The sequence below is a fragment of the Centruroides sculpturatus genome, unplaced genomic scaffold, assembly GCF_000671375.1.
Source record: "Centruroides sculpturatus isolate CEXI.00-Female unplaced genomic scaffold, Cexi_2.0 scaffold1383, whole genome shotgun sequence".
Classification (NCBI taxonomy): Eukaryota; Metazoa; Arthropoda; class Arachnida; order Scorpiones; family Buthidae; genus Centruroides; species Centruroides sculpturatus.
In genome coordinates, this window is record NW_019385663.1 from 53,810 (window position 1) to 74,576 (window position 20,767).

Consider the following 20,767-nt stretch of genomic DNA (forward strand, 5'->3'; position numbering starts at 1 on the left):
CTACCCGGCACAATTGGTGACTGCTGCATTTTCATTTTTGCTTTGATGGTACAGAACGGGTATTTTATGCTGCGGAACAAATTATATGTTTTAACATGTATTTCTGTGGGAAAATGCGTTATGTATAATGGACTTTTTACTTAACGAACGTGCACCTGAAATAAATTAAGTACAGTAGATTCCCCTATATGACGGTAGATACGTTCTGTTCTTTATGAATCAATTTTGTAGGAGTCACAGTTTATGGACTACGGCTGTTTGTAAGGTTTTCTTTCATAAAATTAATCGATTCTAGACAAATTCGACTCAACATTTCCTAAATACGTATATATTTTTTTGAAAATAATCCGTATAAACTACATTATAAACAAAAAATTGTAGGATTACTTACCGAGTGTGTACCGTTCGACTACGCCCGTTGCTAAAGCTTAATTTCGTCGCGGAACAGCGCATCAAACAGAGGCCGCGATTTTTGATATTATTTTTCTGCGAAAACTTCGTTGACCTTTGGAGACATCATTAATATAAATAATTTTTATGGCCGTTAAATAAGAAATGTTTCTTTCACAAGAAATGTATAAAATTACAGTACTAAACAGACGATAGGTCGCCTAACTCGCCGTAGCGTGACGCTAGACGGCGAAAAATATATATTTAATTATAATAAAGTTACAATAAATTAAGTTAATATATAATTATATATACAGTACCTAATTTATATATAATTATATATACAGACGATACTAAACTCGATTTATCTGCCTAAACGTCCGTAGCGTGGCGCTACGGACGGCAAGAAAGTAGTTCGGCTGCCCGATGACGTTTTACGTATTATAATAGTTATTATTACCGTTCTTTACGGATACTGCCACAATTTTTATAGGAATCGTAACTATAGGAAACGGTTTTATAGGGGGATCTACTGTACTGTATATTATAAGAGGCACCACCGTATTTTGATATTATATTGGAAAAAATGAAAAACATACAAATATGAAACATATAAATAGTGGAGCACTGTTTATACAGGGTGGTCCAACGAAAACGAAACGGCAGAGTTATCGCGTTCATCCAAGCAAATCGCTCGGACAGGTCGATTTTATTCTCAAGGGAGACATCTTCATCAATTAAGTTTTTGCGATTCTGAATTCTGAATGTTTTTACGATTCTGAAAGTTTTTGTTACTTCATTTAAAATGAATGTTTGTTTAGTTAATAAAAAATGAATGAGTTTTAAAAATTTTTTGTTTTCTGTTGTATTCAGAATCGCAAAAACTTTATTGCTAAAGATGTTCTCGTTTCCGAGCGATTTGCTTGGACGAACGCGATATTTCTGCCGTTTCGTTTTCGTTGGAACACCCTGTATGTTGCATAACTATTTCTTGTTCACTTTACTGAAAAAAATTTATATAATTTTATTCAAAATGAGTTTATTTAATTAATGTTCATAATAATTCTTAATTAGCATACAGATTTATTATAAAATTAAATTTTTCAGGCAAAGAAAACCACCAAATACAGAAAAGGAGCTTGTGAAAACTGTGGTGCTTTAAATCATACAAAGAAAAACTGTTTTGAGGTATTAACTTTAATTATTGAATTATTAAATGAAACTAATGTATAATAATTATGCAATAACAATAACAATAGTCTTTTCACTAGTCATCACCTTGTCAAGATGAGTGTACGCGATAGTTCCAATAACCCATAATGATACCAGCAAGAGTGCATCACAGAAAAAAATAATCCATCACATTTAACGATGATTAGTTGTTATGGATTATTAATTGTCACATTCATTGATTGCATATGGCAATTGCCAGAGTTATATGCCATTGGCACCGTGTTGTCTCCAGTCATCACTGAGTAACTAGTATGATAATATCTAAATTAATAATTCTGGAAATGAAAGGTTGGATGGAGATCCAATTAGCGTAACTGGCATTGTAATCACATGGTACGTGGGAGTTGCAGGTTTGAATCCCAGTTTGGACCTATTTGTTTTTTTTAGAACCTTTTAAATTAATTATTAAATTTATCAAGATACAGTGTGTAATGCGTGCCTCTAGGCTAAATTTAATTATTGATAATAGCATTAATAAAATTTGATAAAATCCGACAATCATTTGTATTTATTCTGTATGATATACTGTTGTTTGTTCCTATCAACTACGATTTTAACATTGTAAGCAGACTCAGATATTAAGATTTTATTTGAAAAAATGTTGTACATTTTAGTGATTTTCTTTTTGAATTTTATTTTATTTTTGCATGCTTATTTTTTAAAATGTGTCTTGATTTTTTTTGGAAGCTTACTAATAATAAAATTGAGATGCATTCTCTCTTGTACATTATGATAAGTTATGTACTCATACATTTAATGCAGATAATTGCCTAAGTGATTTTTCTATTAAAAGAGCATTTCATTATTGTTTTTTGTGGATGAGTTTCTTTAACTGAAACATACCTGTTTTTTACAATTGTAACTTTTATTAAATCTGTTGTTAATAAAAATGTAATAATAATAAAGTCATTACACCATGTTTTATAGTAATTAATAATATAATTTAATAGCATGATTCATTTTTTTGATAGACTACTAAATTGTATATTTTAGTATGTAATGACTCAATACTCAGAAAAATAAATTTATACTTGCTTTGTTAACATCAATAGTAATTAAATAATTCCTTTGTTATAAATATGAATAAAGTAATAAAAATTTATTAAAATTTCTTATTGATTAGCTTTTAATATAAATCTTTGAATTTTCAATAATGTGGTTGTGTATATAAGTGTGTGTGTCTAATTTTTTATCTTCTATTTTAGCGGCCAAGACAAAGAGGTGCCAAATTCACAAATGAAGATATTGCCGAAGACGACGTTATTTTGCCAGATTTAAATGTGGACTACGATGGAAAAAGAGATCGATGGAACGGATATGACCCTGCAAATTATCAAGCCGTTGTGGAAGAATTTGCAAAAGTCGAAGAGGTAAATTTGTAGAAATATTATATCATTACAAGCTTAAAAAGCAGGGCTGTGGAGTCGTGTAAAAATCTTCTGACTCCAACTCTGACTGCTTTATCATTCGACTCCAACGAGGGGCAGACTTGTTACCAAAATAGACGTAGATATCCTGATGTCATCACATGATTTCAGAATAAAATATTCAATAAATAGAGTTCTAATAAAAATAGAACATAGGAACTTTTTTATTCTATAGCTAAAAGACTCTTCTAAGTAATGACACAGTCAATATATAAATATGTATTCGATAACACTTACTTTTCCAGCTGTTATATATAACAGAGGGAAAGGGAAGGTGTCGGTAAATGACCCCTCCCAAATTTATACATTTTTGGACTTGGGACACCTTGACGTAGAGATATGCAAAAAATTCAGTTTTTTTTTTTCTGTATGTATGGACTGTGTGTGTGAGGCACGATTTTGTTCACCCTGTTTGTAGCTTAATAACTTTTGTGGTATTTAAATTGGAGTTGGATGGTTTAACACGAGTTATTAAGCTTTCAAAGTGGTTGAATTAAATTGTGCTATCATACACATTCTAACAGCTGAGGTGAGAACATCTTAATGGGTTGTACTGTCTATTATAAAATGACAAATAACTTAATTTTAAGGGTAGAAACGAGTTTTATTTTAAAAAAGATTGTGAACACTAATAACAAGTAAAATATTTATTAATTTTGACCATACTAGAGATATGACACATGATTTTTTCTAGGTCTTTACCCTGTCGACCTTTAATTAAAAACCAAAATTTAGTAGCAACAATGCCTCTTTATACACAAGCTATACAAATTTAGTTTCTTAAATTTACCCATTCTGAAATATTGTTTAATATCTCAGAACAGAGAATAAAAAAATTAAACAAATTAGATGCCAACACGTGTTCAAATTTTTCCCCTTTGACATTTTTTTGGTTCAGGAAGTCTCTGAATATGTAGATTTGCAAAATTATTGGAGGGTCAAATTCGACACGATTTCAATACTTTTCCATTTTATATACATAACAAGTTGGAAAGTAAAAAGGAGTCGAAGTTCGCTGGATTTTGTGATGACTCTGACTAAAACACCAAAACTTGATGACTCCAGCTCTGACTCCAACTCCACAACCGTGTTAAAAAGTTAAAAGAAAAATCCAACATTAACTAAAAATGTGTAGTTTTATTACTTTGAATTTTTTGAAATTATTATATATTAAATATGGAAATCAATAATTGTTGCAAGAAATGATTGATGCATAAACTTTTTTAAAATTTAATTCATATGTCTATTGATATAGAAGTACATTTAAACAAAAATATATGTTAAATAGTAAGCAAAGATGATACAGTAAACTACATAAATTTGGAAATTCATAATTAATGTTTCTTAATTTTTTCTGAGAAAGACATATCTGTAGTAAAATCAATAAACTATGATGATTCAGAAATAATAATGATAAAAAAAAGCATCTATCATTGTAAAATTGCTGTATCACATGTAAAAATCTCTAAATTTTTAGTGGTGATAATTTGACAAATGTGAAGATTATAAAGAAAATAGTTAGATGGTATGAGACAAATTTTTCTACGGTACAACTAGTAGTCTGATTTCTCTCTAAGATAATTAAACATTTATAATTTTCATTTTTCTTAAAGTGATTGATTTTTGACAATTGTTCGGTCAAGATTTTAACACAGATTGATGAACTGAACAGCAATACATAATAATAAAACTGCAATTAAATGATATTTTGTAGAAAAATTTGTTCTTTGTACAGAATGCTTGCTTTAAATTTATGTAATTAAATTGAATAGCAAAAATAAAAGTGTTTGAATAAATATTTCTGAATTGATTGAGGATTACCATGTTTAAATTTGTGAAGTAATGAATTAAAACAGATTCAAAACAGATCCAACAGATATAAATTAGAATAATTTAATCTGATTATGCTAAAATTAGTCTGCCTGAAAGTATATCAGTCTGACTAGTAGAATTATAAGCTATGATTTATAATATTTATATAATATACAAAACTACCTATCATCCAATTAGTATGAATCATCCTTTTCTATTAGAAATCAGAAATTTTTACATTTGTTTGATGATAAGTTTAAAATGTAAGTGTGGAGAAAAAAGTTTAATTTTTAAAGTCAAAATAGTTTCAACTATAATCGATTTGAATTAAATTATTATATAATTTTCAATAAATTAAGTATTTTTGAAAAATTTGAGAAGTTTCTATATTGTCATTTATTGATTATTCATTTTAAAACAGGCTAAAAGGCAATTGAAAAAGAAAAAATTAAAGCAAGATCTTTTATCTGGTAAAGTTAGCACTATAAAAGAAACAGTAAGTAATATCAAGCAATTTTACTGTAGTTAATAATTTTTACAGAATGTACATATTTTATTCAACAGAATATGAAGTTCTTTTGGTATACTGATAATTTTTAATATCGAAATCAAATTTTATTAAAACTTTCTAAAATCTCATACATAAAATAAGATTTTTATACTTTAAAATGTATAATAATAGGCAGTAAGATTACTATCTTGTATTAAATTTTTTAATAACTGCATTAATTTTAAATTAAATAATTTATATACTATATAGTACAATTGCCAAATTGTATACCTTTAGTGCAAATTATTTATATTATAGTGATTAGTTAGGTTATAGTTTAAAAGTTAATCCAGCCGTATCCTTTTCTTTAATAATAATAAATTAATAATTAACCGGTCATAATTTAATTTGAAATAGAATAATGATGGTGAAGACGAAGAAAAATACGCTGACAATGCAGACATGCCGGGTACAAAAGTTGACAGTAAGCAACGAATTACTGTTCGTAATTTACGTATAAGAGAAGATATTGCAAAAGTAAGGTTAATTTAAATATAGAATACTGTATAGTTAACTGACACATGTAGAAAGATGAATTTGAAAAATTATTTTCAATTTTTAGTATTTGAGAAACTTAGATCCAAATTCTGCATACTATGATCCAAAAACAAGAGCCATGAGAGATAATCCATATCAAGAAAGAAAAAATTCAGAAGAGTAAGTACACTCAAATTATTTATATTTGATACTGTTCAAAATTATGAAATACAAAGTCTTGGAAATGCAAAAATCCTATATTTGACTTGATATTCAGAAATGTTGAAATTTTGATATGAAAATAAGTCATAAAGCAATTTTTTGACATGAAAAAATCTTAGAACAATTGTGAATAATGAATGGCAGATTTAACTAACCATAACCCAACATCCCAAAAAATGTTTAATTTGTTAATGAAAATTACTTCTGGGCCTCTTGAAAATTTGTTTTTAACAACAGTGTTGTTCATTTTATATTATGGAGTCAAATATCATAAAAGTCACTGTCAATAATGGTGTTAATAGAATGTCTATGTTGTCATTTTAACAAGTGAAGATTTGAAATTTCAGGATTTCAAAATGGATCTGTTCATTTGATACATGTTAAAAAATGCCAATTTTAAAAATTTTTATTGATAATGCATTTGTTCAAAAAAAACATTTTTATTATTATTCTTATTATTATTTTAATTTTATACATTTATAAAAATATATAAAATAAATTTATTTTATCTAATACTAAAGAATGCATGGAATAAAATTGAAACAATTTTATTGGCTAAATTTGACACAACCCATGTCAATATGCAAATTTTTGAATTAACTGCAGAAACTACATTTTATTTCGTTCAAGAAAATCTTAGTAGGTATTAAGTTCAAGTAACATGTTAAAAATTCCAGTTCTTGTTTCAGTGATTAAAATGAAATTATATGATTTTATAATTTTTATGTCAACAGGAACAAAATGCCATTGTCAAATATTTTAAAAACCAAAAACATTGATATAGATTAAAATTTTGGAAAGAAGGTCTGAAAGAATGAATAAAAAGATTGAAAGAAAGGTTTAGATGAAGTTTGCAAAGAAGCCAGACATTTCTATTTGCAGGCTGCTCTAGAACTGAAACTTACAAAATCAATGGTGTAATAAATAAAGTAAAAAGATTTCTGATTGACTGATTATAACAAAAAATCAGCATCAAAATACAAAAACAATCAAGCAATTTGGGCAAAACATAATTATTGTAAAATTTACAAACTATTGATTGCTTCCATCCAGTAGTAGATTAAAACTTACCATGGATGATGAGTCAAACTTTGTCTTGGATTCAGATCTTTGTGGGGCCATAAAGTACTTCATTACTGAATCACTGAATATTCCATATTCAGCTTTCTCCAATTCTGTTCCTGTCAGATCCAGAATTCAAGTGAAAGAAAAATTTCTGCGTAATATAATGAGGTGGCATAACATGGATAAAGACAGATAAATATCAAAATCAGCATTTATACAACAAAGTGTGAGTGGTTTGATTTATTTATATCGATGCATAAAGAAAATTATGATCTCACTTGTCAAGCATTATTATCAAATACACGATGTTTTATTATGGTTTGATTTGGCATAAATAAAATGACATTTTATTTAGGGAAACAAAATTAAGCACTTTGAATTGTCATTTCAGGTCTAAACCTTCTTCATCTCTTACAATTCTTTAGAAAACTGGTCCTGAGTAAAGTCACGGGGAAAAGTTTTTTAAAGAAGTTAAACTCAGGACCAGTTTTTTCAAAGAATTGTCGAGAGGAGGTTAAAACAAACTGCATACAAAAGCAACAATTCAAAGTGATTAATTTTGCCGTGTTCTTCTAAACACACATCCTGTATGATAAGTCCTACATTTGTCATGTGAGATTTAAGTACAACAAGAAGCTTTGAACACAATATAACTTTAGTTAACATCTGTATTAATTCACTTAAAATTCTTATGACATCATGTGATGTGTATGCCAGAGAAACCAAAACAAAGAGGCTATGTGTTGTGAATTACATTGTACTACTGCCTGCCAAAATCAAAACTGGCCAGTCTCAAAAATAGCCAATTTTTCAGTAATTTCAGATTTCTGGAAGTCGGATATTTGGTCCTGTACTATAAAATAAAATAAAAGTTGGCATCAGTTGCAATCGAGATAGAATGTTTACAGATCATTCATTTTTTTCTTCCATTAGTTATAAAAGAGAAAAATCAAATATTGTGTAGTATTTGATAATCGGAGTAAATTTGAGTAATAAACATATTACTGTTAATACTCTGAAGGTAAGTGTCTTGATGACAGTAAATGAACGTGCTTAAAAGTTACTACAAAAGACAAAATTCTGTTCTAAAATCTGCTTGTAAATATTCTAAAACAGTGTTCATAGACATCTGAAACAGATCAGTCATGATCTATTTTAGACACTAATGAAATAGGGTTTATTGATTTCTATCATCATGCAGAATTTGTTCAAATTTTAAAATTGAAAAATTTGTGGTTATTTTAACAATATTGTGAAAGTCTCTTCACTACTTGAAATACGCATAATAATGATAGGCTTTTTTCATTCATACAAACATAATATTGGCTGCTGATAAAAAGAGTAGTAACGAAAGCTTATGATGTAATAATTGGCTTAATTTAAAAATTGAGCATTTATTTTAAGTATTTAAGATAGTATATTTTAAAATGATTGGCTATCACTCTTGGTTAATGGGATGAAACATTATTGTAAGTGTCGAACGATTACATTCTACAAGATATTTTTAATATATAAATATTAATTTTTGAACAAATTATATTTTTTTAAAATTTAGTGTAAAAATGCAACATTTTAAATAAAACATGATATTAGTATTTAAAAATAATGTTTAATTTTTTTATTTTTAGGTTTCAGTATGCTGGAGATAATTTTGTTAAAGCTACCGGAGATACGGAAAAACATTCTCAAATGCAGAGTAAATTATTTCTCCCTATCTCTCTTTTAGTTTAAGTGAATTAAAGTTTAATTTCAAGCAAAAATAAGTCATATTCATTTCTATTTGTATAAAATACAGTCTGAATTGAAAAACAAAGACAGATTAATTACAGAATTAATTTCATAATTTTTGTTTATTTAATCAATGAGTTACATTTACAGTTTATTTAATAATACATGACTTATTCAAATATTTGTATTTTATAGGAAAACAAAATATGACATTGATAAGGACATACTTTGTTTTTCTTTTGCTTTAGGTACAGAATAACTACATTCAAAAATTATATTTCTTTACATCTTTTTGCAAAACACACACCCACTTTTTTTACACGCAAGAAAAATTGTTTCTTCTATCTGGATATGTGAATACAGTATTTACTGAAAAATAATATTTTGAGATCTGTATTCAGAAGTAGTGAGCAAAAACACGGTGTATTTATATATATTATTATTTGTAACAAATAAGCAATCTTTATGGTAACAACTAGAAACTGCAACAGTAGATATTTAGACACTACAAACAATCTATGTATGCAGCAAAACCTTTTAATTACTAACTTTTTTGGTTATTTTTAATGACCATCTTCAGGTAATATACAAAATTAAATGATGCATAAAATAAAATGCTTACAGAGGACTAATGTTTTATTTTGCACATTGATTTTGTAACTGTGTAACAAAGTGATAGTAATAGGGCATCTTTGCCAAATGCTGCTCAGTTCTATCCAATGCAGCGAATATCGTATTTGTTTTTGTCCGTTTTTCAGGTTCATAATGGAGCTTTTCTGGACTAAACCTCTCAAAGTACTCTGCAGCTTTTCAGGTGAACTGTGGGGTGGGGAAGAAAGCTGAAATACAATCCAAACTGAGGCCATCAATACAGTTTATTACCTACAGTTTTTGTATTAAAATGTAAAAACCAAACATATCATTATTTTAGACAGACCGTCATTTGTGTTTAGAGTAAACCTACTTTAATCTTCAGAACATTTGAGGATTTTGCAACTTCAATGATATTAAATAAAACTAATTTTAGTACAGAAAGTTTGCATGAAAATGTTTTTCATTTCAAAAAAACCATGAAAAACCTCGATTTCACTCATAATGCACTCCAACAAGTATGATAATTTGGGGTCAACTGTAAAAAAAATTATAGTTTCACTCCATAATTTTATGCTAATAACACACCTTATATCATTAAAAGGTTAGTTTTTCCATCTTAGCACACCTTGGGTATGTTATATGCTGGGCATGTTAAAGTGCATAGATTTTATTCTTTTCTTTTATTAAGTTGGATATCTTTTTTTTCTCATAGAGTACTGAGGTCCAGAATATGTTGTTAGTTTGTATTAATTAGTCTCATAGTAAGCTCATAACATTAAACTAGTCACTGTAATAGGGTTCATAAGGTTATGTATAATTATTATCTATATTTATTTTATTAGTGTGTGTGTGTGTGTGTGTGTGGGAGGATGTTAATTATCATAATTTTTTAAGTTATTTTTACATTGAACACACATATAGGAAAGACTAATTTGTTAGTAAATAACCAAATCTAACTTTTTAGTTTGTCCAAGGTTGCAGAATAAAGTAAGGCAACTGTAGCTAAATCATTGATAAAGTGAGGCATGTTAAATGTTAAAAATAAACTGTTTCAAGTTACATATAAAAGTTACAAAAATTTTTAAGCCATGAAGTTTAAAATTTAAAATATATAACATTATAAATTGTTTAAATATCACATGGAAAATACAAGTTTACCCCATCGCTCAGTATAACGGTTTGTAACAGCATGTTTGTTGTATAAATCTGTAATAAAATCCAGAAAATCATTCGTTAAATACATTAATTTTATTTAATTATCATAAAACAAAATTTTCAATTCTTGAAGAATGATTTTATAATCATTTATCAAGAATACAGAACAATAAAATAAAATGAATAAGACAGCAAATAAGGCATTTTTTTTTTCAGGCAACTACCAGTATTCTGCAATTTCTGAACTAGATATCATGACAAACATTAAAAAAATTTAAAACAATAATAATAAAATTTAATAAAAAGCAATTATTTTTAGATTTAATCAATTTATATTCTGTACAGTCAAATTAAAAAATCTTGTAGATATATAAATGTGTAGAGAACTATATAATTAATTATTAATGCTATTGGAAGGATCATTTAAATATTTAAATTATTTAAGATTAATACTTAATTTTAAAACATGTATTGACACAAGAATTTCTGACAAGATTTTAAAGTTTTTTTATTAATTACAAAAAAGCTATGAAGTTTAATTTATAAACATTTGTAATTTTTCTACTGTTTGCTTGGCAAGCATATGGGAAAAAAGTAGTCATTTTGTCTGAACCTACAAAAGCAGAAGTTTTATTTAATGAGTTCACCGTGAAAAAACAAAAACTTAAACGTGAAATGAAAGAAAATATTTTCGAAAAATATGGACGAGAACATTTTAAAGTCCCTCCAAAGGAACTTATTTTCTCACAAAAGGTAATTATCTTAATATTATTTTTGTATTACCACAAAATATATTTTAAGTCTATTGATGATATAAAAAATTATAATTTGCACTGACACAATAATGATAAGCACACAAAAATGTAGATATAATATTCGTTTGATGCAACATTGGCATTTTTCAAAGAACTACTAAGCTTTCCCTAAACTTCAAAAATAAAATGTTTGTATGTAATTCTTATAATATAAGCTGAGTAAATATGAAGAACCATTAAATTGGTCCAATAATTTGATTTTATTTAAAAGTGTTGAAAACGAGATTGTGTTATTAACCAATCACATGGCTTCTTTTCCATTTTTATTTACTTGATACAGTATCATTTACACGTTTCGGGCTTTTTTGCCCCTCATCAGTCAACTAAAATGAGAAAATAGTGTATACAGCATTTAAATATTATTTTTTACAAGTAATTTGTACAAACATTTTAAAATACATGTATATGACTTGCATGTACCAGTTTCTTTCGATATGGCACTTGTACACGGTAAGTTTGTATTTCACAAACCCGAAAAATGAGGTGATTATAGAGACATAGTAAAATTCTTGTACATCTATTTAAAATGATAAAGCGATATTAAAAATACATGAACTGTTTGGTATTAGCAAAATAAAAGTCTTACTATTATATATCTTTTTTCTTTTACCAGAGACGACGAATGTACATTATCCAAGTTCATTCAAGTACTTCAGTTGGCACACTTATGTTGCACAAATTTTATAAAATTCTTCTTTCAGTCAAATTTCTAGACAAATTTTTTCAAGTATAATCCTTTCTAATTTTGGTTTAGTTTTGACTTTCCACTATCAAGCGTTGTTTTGGATTGTTTGCAATGGTCGAAATTTACATAATTACGTAGAGTAGTTACAAAGGTTGAAACGAATTTAAGCCTTCTGGTGGTCTTTTAAATAAAAATATTTTAAAAAGGTTTTAATCATAATATATTTAACCAGTTTTTATTTATGTTTATGCTTAAGTCTTTATTTATCTTCAAAATGTGTATAGTTTCTTCGATATCACATTTGTAACTTCACTATGTACTCACCTGTATACTTATTTTGCTAACACTTGCTTAACCAACAATTCTTGATAATAATTTAACAAAATTATTCTTAATATTTGGTTGATTACACTATCATGTGACATATGATTTAATTGATCATTTTATTTTATTTGTCAAGTTGCAAATGCCATTTTTGACTGGAACCTGCTGACATAAATAACAATAAGCAAGGGCAGCTGTCAGTTTGTAAATGGAGGTTAATTTTGAGTTGAAAGGATAGGATTTTCGCCCTTCTAACAAAAATTTCCCAAAATAAAGAAAGAACTGAAACAAAATATAATGACCTCAAGAGGGTAAAATAATGTTTGAACTCGATTCCTCACACTACCTCAATTAAGAGACATGGACTTACTAGCAGTTGTGCTGGATCCAGGCAAAAAGTAACAAAAAAAACATTAAAATGAAAACCATATTAAGAATTTAGTAAGAATATATCTTGAATTATGTTCTTATGCAGGCAGAAGTAAACAACTATTGTTCGTTGAAAAGTATCAATTTCTTTCTATCTGACCAATGAAACTGTGCTGTTCTGTATCATCTGAGTATTGTTTTCTTAGCAATATGATATCTGATTGCATTTGTTTGTATTTTTGTTATAAGAATTTAAATAAGATCCATTTTTTACAACTACAAAATAGATTTTTTATGTTTATATTTGTTCTATTTGTTTATATATTTTTTTTCTTACTGTAATTAATTTATTTATTTACTACTATGTTATAAACAGGACAATGGTAGGCTAATGTTAACATCGTTGTAATAAGCATCTATTATATTCATAGTCAAATATCAAAAGGAAATCAAGTTTCATGAAAAATGGATCAAATATTTAAGCTCTGCACCCTCAAACTTTTAAAAACATACTCTGTGCTTGCCAGTAACTTTGTATAAGGTAATTTTTCTATTTGAGTGTTGCCATCTCACTGTTCATATAGAAAGAACTTGTGATTTGTGAATGGTGGTTAATTCAATCAAACCTTTGCCCTAAAAAGTTTTATTGCATTTGATGAAACAGTGTTAAAATGTATAGAGAACAAACTAACAAACTTTTTTTATATATATGTTAGATAACACTAATTATAAGATTAGTTTCTTGATATTGAATTTTATTTTTAAAAGTTGTTAATGATTATATGTATTGATGCTAGAAATGCTGTGTCTTAAGTTAAAAAAACAAACGAAATGGAAAAATTTACTGATGATTTGGTGAATTTCAATTGATGTTTTTTCATTTTCAATTTAAGCAATGTTGTTTTTTTTTGGTCATATATTCCTATTTCAATTTACAACAAAAAATATTTTTTAATAATAATAACTTATTTAGTTATGTGATTTGCTTTCTATTCTTATGTCGCAGTATGAATTCGATCACTAAGTTTTTGGCTCTACGAAGGACTTATCACACTATTGAAATTGTTAGAGTAATCACGCCAAAGTGGGTAGACAGGTTAATTATGATAATGGTATATGCATATTGGATATGTTGTTTATCTCTCTTTGGCTGTNTAAAAAAACAAACGAAATGAAAAAATTTACTGATGATTTGGTGAATTTCAATTGATGTTGTTTCATTTTCAGTTTAAGCAATGTTGTTTTTTTTTGTCATATATTCCTATTTCAATTTACAACAAAAAATATTTTTTAATAATAATAACTTATTTAGTTATGTGATTTGCTTTCTATCCTTATGTCGCAGTATGAATTCGATCACTAAGTTTTTGGCTCTACGAAGGACTTATCACACTATTGAAATTGTTAGAGTAATCACGCCAAAGTGGGTAGACAGGTTAATTATGATAATGGTATATGCATATTGGATATGTTGTTTATCTCTCTTTGGCTGTATTTGCTACAATTTGGCAGATTTATGGGCATCTACAAAAATACAAGTGGTTTTTGTTACAAACATTTTGGTTTATGATTAAAATAGTTTGAAATTACGATTATTTTATACATACGTAAAAGGTACATTTAATTTTGTTGGTAATGTGTGGATGACTTTATTTTTAGGATTTTTCACTAATGTTATGTTTTTACACAAATAGAAACCAGAGATTATAATTGTTGCTTAATGAAATTAACTGTGAAGTAAACAAACTATGAAAATGAAAGTAGTAGAAAGTTATAAACAAGATTACAGTTACAAAAGTAAGAGCAGTTTTAAGAAAGGTTACACAATTGGCTTGTACAAACAATGTTTTCTACTACAGCAGTGATGCTACTATAGGGTAATATCCTATTTTAGTAATATAAGTATTACCTGCTGTCTAATAGGTTTTAAATAAGAGGTGTCCAACCTTTTTGTTTCACTGGGCCACATTGGAAGATTACATGGAGTTTTGGGCCACAAGTATATTATATGTATTTGTGGCCAAATCTAGACATGTCTAATTCTTAAGTATACTTGTATATTTAAGAATTAACATGTCTGGATTCTAGTAATTAGTATTAAATCTTTATCACAAAATAGGATATTTTAAAAAATTACTTTTACAGACACTTTCAATTTTTACTTAGAAATAGACAAATTCATTTATTATAAAGGAAACAAACAAAAATTTATTTGAATAACACAAATATTTTGTTTTATTTGGGTCTCTAATTAATAAAAAATGACAAAACACCATTTTAAAGTGCATTTTTATTTGACTAATATGTTTATAAATAATATGTAGCCCAAAAATTAACCATTGCGTCAAATGTTATATTTTACGCCAAACTAAAAAAAGGGCAGCCAACTTTGGCGCAAAGTAGCCAAATCTTGCAATCCTGTGTTTTTGTTTATTCTTACATTATTATAGATTTTGATAATTTTTATATGTTTGTATAATTTATGTTTGGTAGTATTTTTTTTTGGTTTTAATATTTTTCACAAATCTATTAATATTGCAATTACAGAATACACAGTTTTAACAACAATGGAGTTTTCAAGGTTGTACGAAAGCTATTTTTTAATAAGGTCTGTTTTGAATGAGAGTGAGAATGATGCGCGATCTCAGCAGTGCGTATGTGTGTCTGCTACGAGTATGCTTTGTGCACGTTAAGACACAATTTGCAGTCGTATCGTCTGTCTGTGTGCTGAGCTGTATAAGTTTATAATGTTTAAAAGAATTGAGTCGCCTGCCAACTGTGAAATACGATCTTTTATTCGATTCTTGAGTGCTAGAAACTTGGCAGCAGCAGAAATTCACCATCAGATTTGTGAAGTTTACAGTGATAATGCTATGAGTGACAGTAAAGTTTAAAAGTAGGTGAGAATGTTCAAGGATAGGCAGGTTAATGTGCATGATAACCTATGCCCTGGCTGACCTTCTCGGATTTCTGAAGATATGGTTTGTGATGTAAATAACAAAATTTAAGGGAACCGACGATTCACGGTTTCAATGTTACCACTTGAATTTTTACAGGTTTCAAGATCAGTTTTGTATACCATTGTTTCAGAAAAACTGAATTATCGGAAATTGTGTACTCGGTGGGTTCCAAGACTGCTTTCTGACGATCACAAAAAAAGGAGATTGGGCAGTGCTTTATCGTTTTTTAACTCATACGATCAGGAAGAAGACAAATTGTTAAACCACATCGTTACAGGAAATGTATGTCTCACATGACTCCTGAGTCAAAGCAACAGTCAATGAAATGGAACACACATCTTCGTCAACCAAAGTGAAAGCCAAACAGTTCATTTCAGCACAGAAAATTATGGCAACCTTCTTTTGGTACAGGATAAAAATCTTGTTAGTGGATTTTATGCCGAGAGGCAGAACAATCAATTCTGATGGATATTGTGTAAACTTGAAAGTATTCCGGCATGCCATACTAAACAAGCAGTGTGGTCTACTGTCTACTTGTGTGGTGTTGCTCCGTGACAATGCAAGGCCACATGTTTCTTCACAAACACAAGGTCTAATCAGTTCTTCTGGACAAGAACAACTGTATCATCTACCTTACCGTCCAGACCTTGCACCCAGTGTTTTTCATTTGTTACAATACTTAAAGGAGTTTTTTGGTGTNTTGTATTTTTGTTATAAGAATTTAAATAAGATCCATTTTTTACAACTACAAAATAGATTTTTTATGTTTATATTTGTTCTATTTGTTTATATATTTTTTTTCTTACTGTAATTAATTTATTTATTTACTACTATGTTATAAACAGGACAATGGTAGGCTAATGTTAACATCGTTGTAATAAGCATCTATTATATTCATAGTCAAATATCAAAAGGAAATCAAGTTTCATGAAAAATGGATCAAATATTTAAGCTCTGCACCCTCAAACTTTTAAAAACATACTCTGTGCTTGCCAGTAACTTTGTATAAGGTAATTTTTCTATTTGAGTGTTGCCATCTCACTGGTTATATAGAAAGAACTTGTGATTTGTGAATGGTGGTTAATTCAATCAAACCTTTGCCCTAAAAAGTTTTATTGCATTTGATGAAACAGTGTTAAAATGTATAGAGAACAAACTAACAAACTTTTTTTTATATATATTAGATAACACTAATTATAAGATTAGTTTCTTGATAATGAATTTTATTTTAAAAAGTTGTTAATGATTTTATGTATTGATGCTAAAATGCTGTGTCTTTAGTTAAAAAAACAAACGAAATGAAAAAATTTACTGATGATTTGGTGAATTTCAATTGATGTTGTTTCATTTTCAGTTTAAGCAATGTTGTTTTTTTTTGTCATATATTCCTATTTCAATTTACAACAAAAAATATTTTTTAATAATAATAACTTATTTAGTTATGTGATTTGCTTTCTATTCTTATGTCGCAGTATGAATTCGATCACTAAGTTTTTGGCTCTACGAAGGACTTATCACACTATTGAAATTGTTAGAGTAATCACGCCAAAGTGGGTAGACAGGTTAATTATGATAATGGTATATGCATATTGGATATGTTGTTTATCTCTCTTTGGCTGTATTTGCTACAATTTGGCAGATTTATGGGCATCTACAAAAATACAAGTGGTTTTTGTTACAAACATTTTGGTTTATGATTAAAATAGTTTGAAATTACGATTATTTTATACATACGTAAAAGGTACATTTTATTTTGTTGGTAATGTGTGGATGACTTTATTTTTAGGATTTTTCACTAATGTTATGTTTTTACACAAATAGAAACCAGAGATTATAATTGTTGCTTAATGAAATTAACTGTGAAGTAAACAAACTATGAAAATGAAAGTAGTACAAAGTTATAAACAAGATTACAGTTACAAAAGTAAGAGCAGTTTTAAGAAAGGTTACACAAATTTTTGCAGCTAGTTGGCTTGTACAAACAATGTTTTCTACTACAGCAGTGATGCTACTATAGGGTAATATTCTATTTTAGTAATATAAGTATTACCTGCTGTCTAATAAGTTTTAAATAAGAGGTTTCCAACTTTTTTGTTTCACTGGGCCACATTGGAAGATTTCATGGAGTTTTGGGCCACAAGAATATTATATATACTTGTGGCCAAATCTAGACATGTCTAATCCTTAAGTATACTTGTATATTTAAAAATTAACATGTCTAGATTATAGTAATCAGTATTAAATCTTTATCACAAAATAGGATATTTTAATAAATTACTTTTACAGACACTTTCAATTTTTACTTAGAAATAGACAAATTCATTTATTATAAAGGAAACAAACAAAAATTTATTTGAAAAACACAAATATTTTGTTTTATTTGGGTCTCTAATTAAAATAAAATGACAAAACACCATTTTAAAGTGCATTTTTATTTGACTAATATGTTTATAAATAATATGTTGCCCAAAAATTAACCATTGCGCCAAACTAAAAAAAGGGCAGCCAACTTTGGCGCAAAGTAGCCAAATCTTGCAATCCTGTGTTTTTGTTTATTCTTACATTATTATGGATTTTGATAATTCTTATATGTTTGTATAATTTATGTTTGGTAGTATTTTTTTTGGTTTTAATATTTTTCACAAATCTATTAATATTGCAATTACAGAATACACAGTTTTAACAACAATGGAGTTTTCAAGGTTGTACGAGAGCTATTTTTTAATAAGGTCTGTTTTGAATGAGGGTGAGAATGATGCGCGATCTCAGCAGTGCGTATGTGTGTCTGCTACGAGTATGCTTTGTGCACGTTTAGACACAATTTGCAGTCGTATCGTCTGTCTGTGTGCTGAGCTGTAAAAGTTTGTAATGTTTAAAAGAATTGAGTCGCCTGCAAACTGTGAAATACGATCTGTTATTCGATTCTTGAGTGCTAGAAACTTGGCAGCAGCAGAAATTCACCATCAGATTTGTGAAGTTTACAGTGATAATGCTATGAGTGACAGTAAAGTTTAAAAGTAGGTGAGGATGTTCAAGGATAGGCAGGTTAATGTGCATGATAACCCATGCCCTGGCTGACCTTCTCGGATTTCTGAAGATATGGTTTGTGATGTAAATAACAAAATTCAAGAGAACCGACGATTCACGATTTCAATGTTACCACTTGAATTTTTACAGGTTTCAAAATCAGTTTTGTATACCATTGTTTCAGAAAAACTGAATTATCGGAAATTGTGTACTTGGTNGATCTTTTATTCGATTCTTGAGTGCTAGAAACTTGGCAGCAGCAGAAATTCACCATCAGATTTGTGAAGTTTACAGTGATAATGCTATGAGTGACAGTAAAGTTTAAAAGTAGGTGAGAATGTTCAAGGATAGGCAGGTTAATGTGCATGATAACCTATGCCCTGGCTGACCTTCTCGGATTTCTGAAGATATGGTTTGTGATGTAAATAACAAAATTCAAGAGAACCGACGATTCACGATTTCAATGTTACCACTTGAATTTTTACAGGTTTCAAAATCAGTTTTGTATACCATTGTTTCAGAAAAACTGAATTATCGGAAATTGTGTACTCGGTGGGTTCCAAGACTGCTTTCTGACGATCACAAAAAAAAAAGATTGGGCAGTGCTTTATCGTTTTTTAACTCATACGATCAGGAAGAAGACAAATTGTTAAACCACATCGTTACAGAAAATAAATGTCTCACATGACTCCTGAGTCAAAGCAACAGTCAATGAAATGGAACACACATCTTCGTCAACCAAAGTGAAAGCCAAACAGTTCATTTCAGCACAGAAAATTATGGCAACCTTCTTTTGGTACAGGATAAAAATCTTGTTAGTGGATTTTATGCCGAGAGGCAGAACAATCAATTCTGATGGATATTGTGTAAACTTGAAAGAATTCCGGCATGCCATACTAAACAAGCAGTGTGGTCTACTGTCTACTTGTGTGGTGTTGCTCCATGACAATGCAAGGCCACATGTTTCTGCACAAACACAAGGTCTAATCAGTTCTTCTGGACAAGAACAACTGTATCATCTACCTTACCGTCCAGACCTTGCACCCAGTGTTTTTCATTTGTTACAATACTTAAAAAAGTTTTTTGGTGTCCANGGTCTAATCAGTTCTTCTGGACAAGAACAACTGTATCATCTACCTTACCGTCCAGACCTTGCACCCAGTGTTTTTCATTTGTTACAATACTTAAAAAAGTTTTTTGGTGTCCAACGGTTCAACGATGAAGTGAAAACTGCAGTTGTGGATTCGGTTTTTTCACAGGTGGCAGATTTCTTTGAAGTCAGAATTCAAAAGATTGTTGAGCAGTATGACAAATGTTTGAACAAAAATAGAAATTATGTAGAAAAGTAGATAAAAGTATGTAGAATATGGGAAAAAATATATTTTAATGATATTTACAGTATTTTTCTTCTTATTAAAAAAACGGATTTTATTTAAAAAATAGCTTTCGTATTTTAAAGCATTGAAATGTTAAAGTTTATTTTTAATTTTTTTTTTGTTTATCAATGTAAGTGTAATTACGACTACATGAATACTTATAAACCACATTGTTTTTATCTGAAATGTTGTTGATAATAATATTGTTGCTTAATGTCTTCCGGATTGTGTTTCTGTTTGTTCAAATTTATTTAGTGTTACTGTGGCTATGCTTTTATTGGTATGTCAGCAGGAAAATACTTTGAGTATAAAGGAATCAACTATTAAAAATATATATGATTTACTGATGATTAATTTCTTATATAAAAACTGTACATAATTTACTAAATATTAATGTTTTTGATAAATATTTCAGGACGATTATGTAGAATATTCTCGGCATGGTGTGGTTTTGAAAGGAACTGAGAAACCAGTAGTTCGATCTAAATATGAAGAAGATGTTTTTATCAATAATCATACAGTAAGTAGGTCTGTTTTATATTTCAAATTACAGAAATA

General features: G+C 28.4%; 1 protein-coding gene across 2 annotated transcripts in view; it reads left to right on the top strand.

The window, feature by feature from the left end:
• The window catches only part of LOC111641009 (pre-mRNA-splicing factor SLU7-like), a 35,204-nt gene that overhangs the window by 10,891 nt on the left and 3,546 nt on the right, over positions 1 to 20,767 (top strand). The window contains exons 4-11 of one of the 2 annotated variants that reach the window (XM_023387116.1): positions 1,498 to 1,578; positions 2,829 to 2,993; positions 5,284 to 5,358; positions 5,770 to 5,889; positions 5,975 to 6,069; positions 8,805 to 8,870; positions 11,217 to 11,406; positions 20,625 to 20,729. In XM_023387116.1, the coding sequence (XP_023242884.1) occupies positions 1,498 to 1,578; positions 2,829 to 2,993; positions 5,284 to 5,358; positions 5,770 to 5,889; positions 5,975 to 6,069; positions 8,805 to 8,870; positions 11,217 to 11,406; positions 20,625 to 20,729 (897 nt within the window). Of the gene's footprint in view, positions 1 to 1,497; positions 1,579 to 2,828; positions 2,994 to 5,283; positions 5,359 to 5,769; positions 5,890 to 5,974; positions 6,070 to 8,804; positions 9,050 to 11,216; positions 11,407 to 20,624; positions 20,730 to 20,767 lie in introns of those variants that run through there. The other variant, XM_023387115.1, reaches the window with a different exon arrangement.